Source organism: Bubalus bubalis, chromosome 18 (genome assembly GCF_019923935.1).
Source record: "Bubalus bubalis isolate 160015118507 breed Murrah chromosome 18, NDDB_SH_1, whole genome shotgun sequence".
NCBI lineage: Eukaryota > Metazoa > Chordata > Mammalia > Artiodactyla > Bovidae > Bubalus > Bubalus bubalis.
In genome coordinates, this window is record NC_059174.1 from 59,605,669 (window position 1) to 59,618,189 (window position 12,521).

The following is a 12,521-nucleotide window of genomic DNA, read 5'->3' on the forward strand; positions in this document are numbered from 1 at the left end:
TTTTACGTTTCAATGCCATTCTCCAATATCATCCTGCCCTCGCCCTCTCGCACAGAGTCCAGAAGGCTATTCAATACATCTGTGTCTCTTTTCCTGTCTCACATACAGGGTTAGCATTACCTTCTTTCTAAATTCCATATATATATGTTAGTATACTGTTCTGGTGTTTTTCTTTCTGGCTTACTTCACTCTGTATAATAGGCTCCAGTTTCATCCACCTCATTAAAACTGATTCAAACTGATTTGAATTGAATTTGAATTGAATCAAACTGATTCAAATCTATTCTTTTTAATGGATGAGTAATAATCCATTGTGTAAATGTACCACAGCTTTCTCATCCATTCATCTGCTGATGGACATCTAGGTTGCTTCCATGTCCTGGCTATTATAAATAGTGCTGTGATGAACATGAAAACACACTGATTTTTAAAGAGCACACATTGTGATGATAATGACATCATCACACTGACGACAGATGTTTCAGCAATTCCTACACACTAAGCATTATCCTAAAGACTTTACACGGAAGAACCTGTCATCAATATAACAGGATGTTAGAGAAAGATCTGTGTCCAAATTCAGTTCAGTTCAGTTCAGTCGTTCAGTCGTGTCCGACACTTTGCGACCTCATGAATAGCAGCACGTCAGGCCTCCCTATCCATCACCAACCCCAGGAGTTCACTCAGACTCACGTCCATCGAGTCAGTGATGCCATCCAACCATCTCATCCTCTGTCGTCCCCTTCTCCTCCTGCCCCCACTCCCTCCTAGCATCAGAGTCTTTGCCAATGAGTCAACTCTTCGCATGAGGTGGCCAAAGTACTGCTGAACTTTCAAAGAAACTTCCTTCAAAGAAATCCTTTCAAAGAAATCCCAGGGCTGATCTCCTTCAGAATGGACTGGCTGGATCTCCTTGCAGTCCAAGGGACTCTCAAGACTCTTCTCCAACACCACAGTTCAAAAGAATCAATTCCTCGGCACTCAGCTTTCTTCACAGTTCAACTCTCACATCCATACATGACCACTGGAAAAACCATAGCCTTGACTAGACGAACCTTTGTTGGCAAAGTAATGTCTCTGCTTTTCAATATGCTATCTAGGTTGGTCATAACTTTCCTTCCAAGGATTAAGCGTCTTTTAATTTCATGGTTGCAGTCACCCTAGAGAGTAAATTCTGTCACTCTAACAAATCGCTCAGATCAAACTGCTAAGAAATGAGCCAACAGCACCTGAGCTCAGGTGGTTGGGAGTGACAACTGAACCTAAAGAATCAACCAGTTAACTACCAGAGAAGGAAAGAGCATTCACAGAGAGTTTCCTGAAAATACCTGAAACAAGTTCAAGGAAGCTGAAATACAATAGAACAGCATAAATGGTCACGATACAGGGTCACACCCTCTCCCATCACAACCCACACAATGTCAGTAATCTTACTACAATTTACATCATTCATGTGATGATGCAGAAAAAACTTAACACCATGAAATACACTTAAGATAGAACTGAAACTGCTACAAAGCATACACCATTATTTATGAGAGGATGTTTTTGTAATAAAACCACGGAGTTATATATCCATGCATTCATGCATGCATGTGTAAACACACAACTGATTGAAACATAAAGATTGTCTTTATTTTTTTTTTCATTCTATCAAAATTCATTCAGCGTGAGCTTTGTGCGTCAACCTTGAAATATAGCAGTGAACATGATGGAGCTTACAGTCTAGCAGCCAGCCAGCCAATTTCATCATCTAGCAGCCAGCCAGCCGATTTCATCCACAATTTTAACGTTACTACTGAAATAAGTGCTCTGACACAGGCCCGGTGCTAAGACAAGATTAAACAGAAAGTCTAAGCTACACTGAGAAATCAGACAAGGTCTCTGTGAGGAAGAAACACTTAGGATTGGCAAGGTGGGAAACAGAAGAGTGTTGCAAGCAGAGAGAACAGCCTGAGTGCCGGCTCTGAGGCAGGAAGATATTTACTGAACAGAAAGTCAGCCAGTATGACTGGCACACAGGGAATGTACATGGGGTGATGCCAGGCAGAGGCTAATTTATGCAAGATCTATGGATTTGGGACTTTATTCCAAAAGCTACTGGAAGTCACTGAAGAATCTGCCGGCGGAAAGCTAGACACTTAGATTTGTTTTTCAGAGCTCAGTCTACTGTGTGTGGAAGTTGTTCTTTACCTGCTTACTCATGCCAGACTCTTTGCAACCCCGCTGACGGCAGCCCGCCAGCTCCTCTATCCATGGAATTCTCCAGGCAAGAATACTGGAGTGGGTTCTCATTCTCTTCCTTCATTTCACTTCTTCATTCAGTAACTGTCAACATTCTATTTCTTCTTCAAAGCTTATTTCTTTTGCTTATGTTGGGTGTTCATTGCTGTGAGTGGGCTTTCTCTAGTTGCAGCTGCAGTGCCCGGGCTTGTCCTTGCAGTGGCTTCTCTTGTTTTGGAGCACAGGCTCTAGACAGCGTGGGCTTCCGTAGTTTTGGATCCCGGGCTCTAGGGCACAGGCTCAGTCGTTGTGGCCCATGGGCTTAGTTGCTCTGAGGCATGTTCCCAGACGTGGGATGGAACCCACGCACCCTACATTGGCAGGCATATTCTTAGCCACTGTACCACCAGGAATTCGTCAACATTATCTTATTCTAGTTCAAAACAAATAAAAAGTAATACAAGAAGAAAATAACACACAGAAGATTTCTTCCAATCTTTATAAAACACCTGTATTTAAAAATATGTGGCCCTCCCTACGGTGTATGGTAAAGAATCCACTGGGCAATGCAAGACATGTGGGTTTTTTCCTGGTCTGAGATCCCACATGCTGAGAGGCAACTAAGACAATGAGTCTCAGTTCCTGAGCCACAGCTGTAGAGCCCAGGAGGTGAAACTAATGAAGCCAGCGCACTCTAGAGCCTGGGCTGCAAGACAAGAGAAGCGACTGCAATGAGAAGCGTGAGCACTGCAACCAGAGAGTGGCCACCATTCGCCAGAACTAGGGAAAAGACACTGAAGCAATGAAGATACAGTACAGGAAATAAATACATTTTAAAAATAATAATGTGATTTTTATCATTAATTTTAGGTATGTACTTATTAATAAACTCCACAATTTATTATTGTATTCCATTAAGAAAATACTGAATCAAGACTAGTAAAGTTGGAGAATTCCCTCATGGTCCAGTGGTTAAGATCCCTCACTTCCACTGCAGGGCTTCAGGTTCAATCCCTACTCAGCGAACTAAGACCTTGGAAGCTGCATCATGTGGTCAAAAAAGAAAGAAAAAAAAATTAGTAAGCCTGATTTCACAGTTTAAATTAGACGGTGTAACGAAACACTCCCTAGCCCTGACATCTCTCTCTGAACGTTCCATTCCATTCCCAAAAACTTAAGTGTTCAAGGAGGTGCTCATTTAGTTTTAAATGTACTATAAAAAGTCAGAACTGATTTCCCCTCATTGGCCTCTTTGGCCGATTTTACCGTGTACTGTACATGTTAATACCTGAGGTCCACATACAGCTTCTTTACCCTGGTTAAGAGAGAGCAGACAGCGCATCCAGATGGGCCCTAAGCAACCCCTGCTGCCCAACAGCACCGAGACCCCATCTCCAACCCATGGGTGAGAAGCCCTGCCCAGGATGGTGCTCAGGGGAGCCTCCTCACAAGGTCCACGTCACCGGGTCATGGGGAGGCGGGATCTAAGTGGAGACGACAGACCCTGAGGGAAGGCCCCAGGTGAGTGTGTGTGTACTGGAGTCAGACAGGATGCTTCAGAGTCAGACACGGTTAGCGAGTCCAGAGAAGGGCATTTCAGGAAGGCAGTGTGAGAATCCACTGAGAATATGACCCTACCTGAGAAAGAGCCATGCCTGACTCCTGTTCTTTCCTCTTCTGGGCTCCTTCGTCCATGAGTCTTCACAGATCTATCATGAAAGTTGAAAACATGCTGTTTAATGCATATGGTCAACACACCCCCTTCCTGAGCCCCAACCATACACACAGGGAAGCCCTCACCGTGTGGAACAGACAGTGCTTTGTGGCCACTGTCTCAGGAGAGACTCAAGATGGTCAATTCCCGCAGAGAGACCAACACGGGACTTTCCCACACTTTCCCTCGGATCACACTCCCCTCCTGGTGAGGCTTCATGTCCACAGCAGCAGGGGGACCTCCGCTGACCCCATGATCCCCTTCAGGTCACACAGTAGGCCCTGGTCCAGCCCCACTCAGAGCAGAGTGCCCTCCCCTCCCCCAGGGCCCGATCTCAGTCTCAGAAGTGGAGGCTAAGAGCCCTGGTGCTCAATGCAGGATCCAGATCGGAATCATCTGTGGCCTGTGCACATTCCTGGGGCGAGGCCCCACATGAGAACCTGAGGAGCATGTCTGTTGGGGGAGGGGTACAAAACATGCCTGGGCAAAATGCCTCATGATCTCATGTGATGCCTGTGTTGAGCACTAGTGAAGGATTAAGTCCAGGCCACCTCCCACTTTCTTCTTTTCCAGCTTTACTGAGACTAAGGAGAAGGGTTCTGTGTACATATATCATACCCCATGTGATCATGTGACACGTGTACACTGTGAAATATTTATCACAATCCACGAACCAACACATCCATCATCTCCAAATTCCCACGTTCTGTGTGTGGTGAAAATACTGACAACGTACTCTCCTGACAAATTCCCAGCAGGCAGTAACAGAATAGGATAACAACGGTAAGCGTGCTGCACACACATCCCCAGGACCCACTCATTTTACAACTCAAAGTCTGTACCTTTCGACCAACGTCTCCCCAACCTCCCCACCCCCCAGCCCCAGATTACCACCATCCCACTGTCTGGTACTAGTGAGTTTCACATTTTTACATTCTACAGATAAGCGAGCACATAGAATATCAGTCTTACCCTGTCTGTCCTAATTCGGTTAGCATAATATTCTCTACATTCACCCCAGCTGTTCCAAGTGACAAAAATCTCCATCAACACGGGAACGGATAAGAAACCCTTCCTCAGCGATCAATGCAAAGAAATAGAGGAAAACAACAGAATGGCAAAGCTAGCTCCCTCTTCAAGAAAATTAGAGATACCAAGGGAACATTTTATGCAAAGATGGGCACAATAAAGGACAGAAACGGTATGGACCTAACAGAAGCAGAACATATTAAGAAGACGTGGCAAGAATACACAGAAGAACTGTACAAAAAAGATCTTCATGACCCAGATAACCACGATGGTGTTATCACTTACCCAGAGCGAGACATCCTGGAATGCAACGTCAAGTCAGGCTAAGGAGCATCACTATGAACAAAGCTAGTAGAGGTGATGGAGTTCCAGTTGAGCTATTTCAAATCCTAAAAGATGATGCTGTGGAAGTGCTGCACTCAATACGACAGCAAATCTGCAAAACTTAGCAGTGGCCACAGGACTGGAAAAGGTCAGTTTTCATTCCAATCTCAAAGAAAGGCAATGCCAAAGAATGTTCAAACTACCGCACAATTGCACTCATCTCACATGCTAGCAAAGTAATGCTAAAAGTTCTCCAAGCCAGGCTTCAACAGTATGTGAACTGTGAACTTCCAGATGTTCAAGTTGGATTTAGCAAAGGCAGAGGAACCAGAGATCAAATTGCCAACATCCACTGCATCATCGAAAAAGCAAGAGAGTTCCACAAAAACATCTACTTCTGCTTTATTCAAAGCCTTTGACTGTGTGGATCACAACAAACTGTGGAAAAATCTTAAAGAGATGGGAATACTGGACCACCTGAGCTGCCTCCAGAGAAATCTGTATGCAGGTCAAGAGGCTACAGTTAGAACTGGACATGGAATAACAGACTGGTTCCAAATTGGGAAAGGAGTTCATCAAGGCTGTATACTATTACCCTGCTTACTTAACCTACATGCAGAGCCCATCATGCGAAATGCTGGGTTGGATGAAGCACAAGCTGGAATCAAGATTGCCGGGAGAAATATCAATAACCTAAGATATGCAGATGACACCACCCTTATGGCAGAAAGTGAAGAAGAACTAAAGAGCATCTTGATGAAAGTGAGAGAGTGACAAAGTTGGCTTAAAACTCAACATTCAGAAAACTAAGAACATGGCATCCGGTCCCATCACTTCATGGCAAACAGCTGGGGAAACAGTGGAAACAGTGTTAGACTTTATTTTGGGGGGCTCCAAGATCACGGCATATGATGAGTGCACCAATGAAATTAAAAGACGCTTGCTCCTTGGAAGAAAAGCTATGTGTATGACCAACCTAGACAGCATATTAAACCAGAGACACTACTTTACTAACAAAGGTCCATCTACTCAAAGCTATGGTTTTTCTAGTAGTCATCTATGGATGTGAGAGTTGGAGTATAAAGAAAGCTGAGTGCCGAAGAATTGATGGTTTTGCACTCTGGTGTTGGAGAAGACTCTTGAGAGGCCCTTGGACAGCAAGGAAATCCAACCAGTCAACCCTAAAGGAAATCATTCCTGACTATTCATTGGAATTATTGATACTGAAGCTGAAACTCTGAGACTTTGGCCACCTGATGCAAAGAACCAAGTCAATGGCAAAAACCCTGATGCTGGGAAAGACTGCAGGTGGGAGAAGGGGGTGACAGAGGATGAGATGGTTGGATGGCATCACCGATGCGATGGACATGAATTCGAGTAAGTTCTGGGAGTTGGTGATGGACAGGGAAGCCTGGCATGCTGCAGTCCATGAGCTGGCAAAGAGGCAGACATGGCTGAGCAACTGAACTGAACTGAATATGTCATTACAAGTATGTGTGTATATTTGCCTGGGTTACCAATGAGGACTTCCCTGGGAGCTCAGAAGGTAAAGAATATGCCAGCAATGCAGAAGAGACAGATTTGATCCCTTGGTTGCAAGGATCCCCTGGAGAAGGGAATGGCAACCCACTCCAGTATTCTTGCCTAGAGAATTCCATGGACAGAGGAGCCTGGCAGGGTACAGTCCCTGGGGCCGCAAAGAGTCTGAATGACTGAGTGACTAACACTTACACTTACATGTTTTCAACCTGGATCCTGGGGCTCTTGAATCAATAGAAATAGTTATGAGACCAGAGGGGAATTTCAAGAAAGGCTTTCTGGGACTCTTGCTGCAGTAAGGAGAGACAGAAAAAGAAGTGTGTGCCCCTGCTCCTCCCAAAAAGGGGGATGAGCTGATCCCTTTGGTTACGGCTGGAAGGAAGCTGAGGTGATCTGTCCTGCCTCAGGCCCCCCGGAGGTGCTGTGAGCAGGGATCACGGGAAGTGACCTGCTTTTGCTTCTGGAGCCTCAGAAATCAAGCTTGGTCTGTGGTCTTTTTACTTATTGTTCAGAATTGCTGTCTGCTCATGAATGCGGCTATACTTTCTTTGTTCAATTACACTTTCTTTGAGGTCTGTTGCCGGAGAAGACGTTCGTCCAGGTCCAAGAACTGCAGTAAAAGGTCCCAGGGCCCAGCCTGTCTCATACACACATCACGGTTTCATCACCCACTAGGCCGAAAACAGACATTCAGGTTGTTTCTACAACACATGGCTGTTGTGAATCATATAGTATGGGTTACGGGAGTGCAGGTTACTCCTGCAAAATACTGATTTTTGCACAGGACTTCCCTGGTGGCCCAGTGGTTAAGAATCTGCCTAGCTCTGTGGGGGATGTGGGTTCAATCGCTGGTGGGGGAACTAAGATCCCACGGGCGGCGGAGGGACTAAGCCCGAGCACCACACTAGAAAGTCGGTGCACTGAAACCAAAGATCCTGCAGGACGCAGGCAAAGCCAAATACATAAACAGTTTTTAAAATTTTGCTTTTCTTAGCTATATAATTAGAAGTGAGCTTGCGCGATCCTATGCATGTTCTATTTTTAATCTTTGGGTAACTCTGTACTGTTTTCCAGGTACCATTTGCATTGCCTCCAACCGTTTACAACCATTAACTGTACTGTGCATGTACATGGCAGACGCCCGAGACCTGTAAAGACGTATGAGAGAACAGTAGAGGAATCCACTGCGCTGGCAGCAACAAGTAGCAGCTGCGTCATCTCCAGAATAAGCCTCTGTACTACAGGTTCCTGTGGAGCTGATAACCCTCGGATTCTAAGAACAAGCCTTCAGTGCATCATGGAAAAGTCTTCTGCCATCAAAGCTGAGGTCCAACCATTACCCTTTGAGGCTGAAAGAAACTTCCAAACCTGCATCTGGGCCAACACACTCCCCAGAGACCTAGTAATAATCCACCCATCCTGCTAGGCAATCCCCAGAAGGTTCCAAGCCTTAACAACTCCTGTTTTAATGATGGAATAATACACACAAAGACACCCAAACACCGACCAGACTCAAGACATCTTATCAGTCACAGTGACCCCAGCAGCCTCAAACTGTCATCACCAAAATCTAATAATACAAGACAGATGTGTAGGCTGATGCACACGCCCCAATGCAACTTCAAGATCTTACAAGGAACACGCCAACTTCTCTTTTTTTACCTTCCATCTGAAATCTTCTTCATTAGTAACTTAAACTAACAGAAAAACTATAGGTAATCCACAAAGTGATCTCCCGAATTTTAATGACAGTTATTCTATGGGTCTGATTCTTGCCCTCCCTAAAGACACCAGAAAATCCACTGTGTGGAGGGGGTGCCGTGGGGCACCTCCTGGATCCCATCCCCCTTCTCTGGGACCACTATGCCCATCCTCCTGCACCCAGACCATCCTGTGGACTCAGCTCAGGCCTTGATTCTAACACGTGGCAGAGTAACAGGCCTCTTCCCAATTCCACTTCCTTCCTTCTTTCCTTCAGAGGTGTGATCATTTGTTTCCCAACGAAACCCAGTCATGCAAACCTCAGTCACAGCATCTGTGCCCCAGGGAAACTGACCTAAGACACTATGGCACACCCACCATTCCACACAGCCCACAATTGGCCATGAGCCCACATTCAGGTCCTCCAGGTAGAACTGAGACCACTTTTGTCAACAGTTCCACACACCCCGTGATCCCACAAGTATGAATGTCTCTCTCTCACACACACACACACATATACACACCCCCCTCCCCCAATTCACTGGGTTCATCCAGAGGCCTACTCTTGCTCCCAAAACCCTCCTGGAGACTCTGACCAATTCCCCTTCACTTTCCCCCATTTTTATACCTCTTCATGCATGGTTGAACAAGAGGGATAAACAGCAGAGACCAAGGGCATGAGCATGGCAACAGAGTTGCGCACAAGCTGCAAAACCAAGGACACTCGGCACTCAGTACAGAGACCAAGGAGCTGACCCTCCTGGGAAAACCTGACTTGGGATATCAGATATCGCAACTTGGGATATCAGAAAGTTTAACAGGCCCTTGAGATTTGGTTGGATTGAGCTCAGTAAAGAATTAACAAAGATAGACAGACCCCAGTCTCACTGACCCCTGTTCTCCCGAGCGGGAGATAACTGGAACATATCCCAGATCTTTAAGGAGGGGGGTGAGGGGGGGACTCCTTCATATCCCCTTGGATTCCAAACCTTCTGGCCACTCTAACCACAGTAAACTCAGCATCCCCTGCTCTGAGCAGATGAACTGGCTGCAGTCCAAGATGTTCCCTGGGTGGTCAGAGCTTAGAAAACCTGGGGGCTGCAGTGACCAGCGACACAACAGACTAAAACATGGGGACACCTCAAGACACTAGATCTATCGGGCTCATTAGGATGCCCCACATCTTTTTCCTTTTCAGTGATTAAGTGTCCACATGGAGTAAGGATCAATTAGAGTTGAAATGTCCAGAAGAGATACAGGAACCATCATCACCTATCCTGTCCCCTCTGTCTGCCCTGAGATTTCTTCAGCCCAGCCCATGTTCCTAGTCCTCACCTCCAGAACGAGATGCTGTGAGCATCGAGGGAGGAAGAGGAACACGGTGCATCCTTCAATGAAGGGAAAAGAGGAAAGACTCCAACAGTCAAAGGACAAGGGCATTTCTGATGAAGGTGATTAATATAGGGGCAGCAAACCTGGTTAATATGGGAAGGAGATGGGGAGACCTCGCTGGCCTAGACCTGAAAGAACAGAAAGAGCAAGGGCCACGGTGATTTAATGACCAAAAAAGCAGGCGTAGAAACTAAGATTCGAGACAGAGAAGGTTTTGGTGTCTATGAACAAGGACTAAGTGAATGTGACCAGGACAGACTGACCATGAGAACGGGGTCAGCTCCCAGGATGAGGCTGGAGACACTGGCAGTGACCTGAGGGTGACAAAGGGCTGTGGAGCCACCTGAGGAGTCAGGATGCTGCCCTGAGGGCACGGGGAAGCCAGTGGAGGTGGGAGGCCTCCCTGCAGATTGACCCTTATTCATAGAAGACACCTGCTGATAATCTAACTCTAAGCATATGTTCCTGCCTCCATCCGACTGTTGTCCTTTTTCATTTTGCAAAACTGGGACCCATTTCAAAGTCTAATAACTCCTGGGCTCTCCCTCCAAGAAGAACTGCCACACAGTCACACGCCCAATTTGGCCAATCATTTCAGAGGTCACTGTTGCTCAGATTCTAGACCTGAGGGAAACATCATCAGATCACCTCATTGCTCACTAGTTACCAGATCACATAAAAGAGAGGAAAATGGATTATAGACTAACTGCTTAAATTAGGTCGTCACTCTTAATATAAAAGATCACTGGCATTCTTCCTAAGTACTCATCAAAACAGTCTACATCTATTTACTAGTTACCAAAAAAATGCTTTGAAAATATAACATCAAGAAGAAACAGCAAATGGGCCTCAAATAAATATGAAACAAACCTAAAGTGAATCCGCTTGTTAAAAATTTTTCCACTGAAGAATTATGGTGTCAAGTGGAAAAAAAAAAAAAAAAACATTTGAGAATATAGCATACCTAGAAAACAATGACACAAATTAATTACAGGAGGGCAACAAATTTTATTTCAGAAGCGAATAATTCTTTACAAGAAAGTCGGTACTGAATGATCTAGGTATTGAATGATCTAATCTATCCCAAGCTACAAAAAGAATTAAATGTAAAGAAAGGAGAAAGCAAAAAGGAAAACGATCACAAAGATCATATTTAATGCTCCTGGAAAAGGCACCATGTAGTAAGAGAGTCAGTTCTGCACATGGATGTTATCTTTTAATACAAATAATTATAAAATGCACAAGCCTTACAGACAGAAGTTTTGCAATTCTCATCTGTATAATGTAAAGAAGCCAGTTTTAAATTTATTAGATCCTAAAGCCAAAAATCAATGTGGTGGTTTTGTCACTATGTCGTGTCAGACTCTTGCGATCCCATGGGCTGTAGCCCGCCAGACTCTTCTGTCCATGGGATTCTGCAGGCAAGAATACTGGAGTGGGTTGCCATTTCCTTCTGCAGAGGATCTTCCCCACCCAGAAATTAACTCGGGTCTCCTGCATTGCAGGCAGATTCTTTACCGACTGAGCTATGAGGTAAGTCAAAAATCAATGTATCACGACTTCATAATCCTTATCCAACCAATTCAACACTCTCCTGGATCTAGTCCTCTCCCCCACCTGCACACTACTTGTTTCCACTTCATTTAGTTGATCTGTTTCCCTACTTCATTCTCCGTCTGTCTCCCTTTCTCTTCTCTGCTCTCCAGCTGTGCCTGTCCTGCTCTTTACTTCTTCCCTGACTCCCATCCGGCCTCTCTCTGCCATCTGTTCCCTACAAAATGCTTCTAACCCAACCTCCTTGATGATCCTAAATCTCCACGAATTTCTGCCTTTCTTCCTCCATCTCTGCCCTCCCTTCCTCCCAACTCTCTGGCACCCCCAAGTGGCTTATGTTTCCTTTCACCATGCTTGCTTTCTCAGCTCCTCCAATTACTGGATGTGAGTGAAAGTCCCTCAGTCCTGTCTGACTCTTTGCGACCCCATGGCTGTAGTCCATGGAATTCTCCAGGTCAGAATACTGGAGTGGGTAGCCGTTCCCTTCTCCAGGGGATCTTCCCAACCCAGGGATCGAACGCAGGTCTCCCGCATTGCCAGCGGATTCTTTACTAGCTGAGCCACGAGGGAAGCCCAATCACTAGGAGTCCCCTTCATCTCCCAGCAGGATATTGTTCTGTAAGCCAAGGTTCAAACGCTTGTATCCCCTTTGCGGGCTCTCTGTGTGAACTGCCTCTCCACTGTCGCCCTCTTATTCAAGAAGCCCTCCTCCTGCAAGGGCCAAATTCCAGCTGGTGGAATTTGGGATGGAAGAACCACGGGGGTCAAGTGGTTGGCCCAGGTCACCCACCCCGACACAGGATCAGGGGAAAGGTCATTATGAAACAAGGCCGAGGAGATATGGGCGCTGAGAGGGAGTGGGTCTCAGGAGCGGGGCGCGCTCCCCAGAATCCCAGGACCTGGGAGAGGACGTGGCTTCCAGGGGCCGAGAAGGCGAGGCTGAGGACCGCGGAGCGTAAATGCCCACCTCGTGGAAGAGAATTTTATGCGGTGCAGGAAGTGCAGAGGGGACAGTAAACGGTTTTAAGACGGAAGGAGGTGCGAA

The 12,521-nt window shown here is 45.9% G+C and overlaps 2 protein-coding genes across 5 annotated transcripts in view; both read right to left on the bottom strand.

Annotated features, from left to right (window-relative positions):
* The window catches only part of LOC123327520 (zinc finger protein 665), a 392,317-nt gene that overhangs the window by 242,358 nt on the left and 137,438 nt on the right, over positions 1-12,521 (bottom strand). The gene's annotated exons all lie outside the window — the stretch shown is intronic.
* The window catches only part of LOC112580424 (zinc finger protein 160-like), a 60,386-nt gene that overhangs the window by 43,953 nt on the left and 3,912 nt on the right, over positions 1-12,521 (bottom strand). For all 4 annotated transcript variants that reach the window (XM_045163333.1, XM_045163331.1, XM_045163332.1 and 1 more), the window contains exon 2: positions 3,862-3,932. In XM_045163333.1, the coding sequence (XP_045019268.1) occupies positions 3,862-3,918 (57 nt within the window). In that variant the 5' untranslated portion in view covers positions 3,919-3,932. The remainder of the gene's footprint in view (positions 1-3,861; positions 3,933-12,521) is intronic.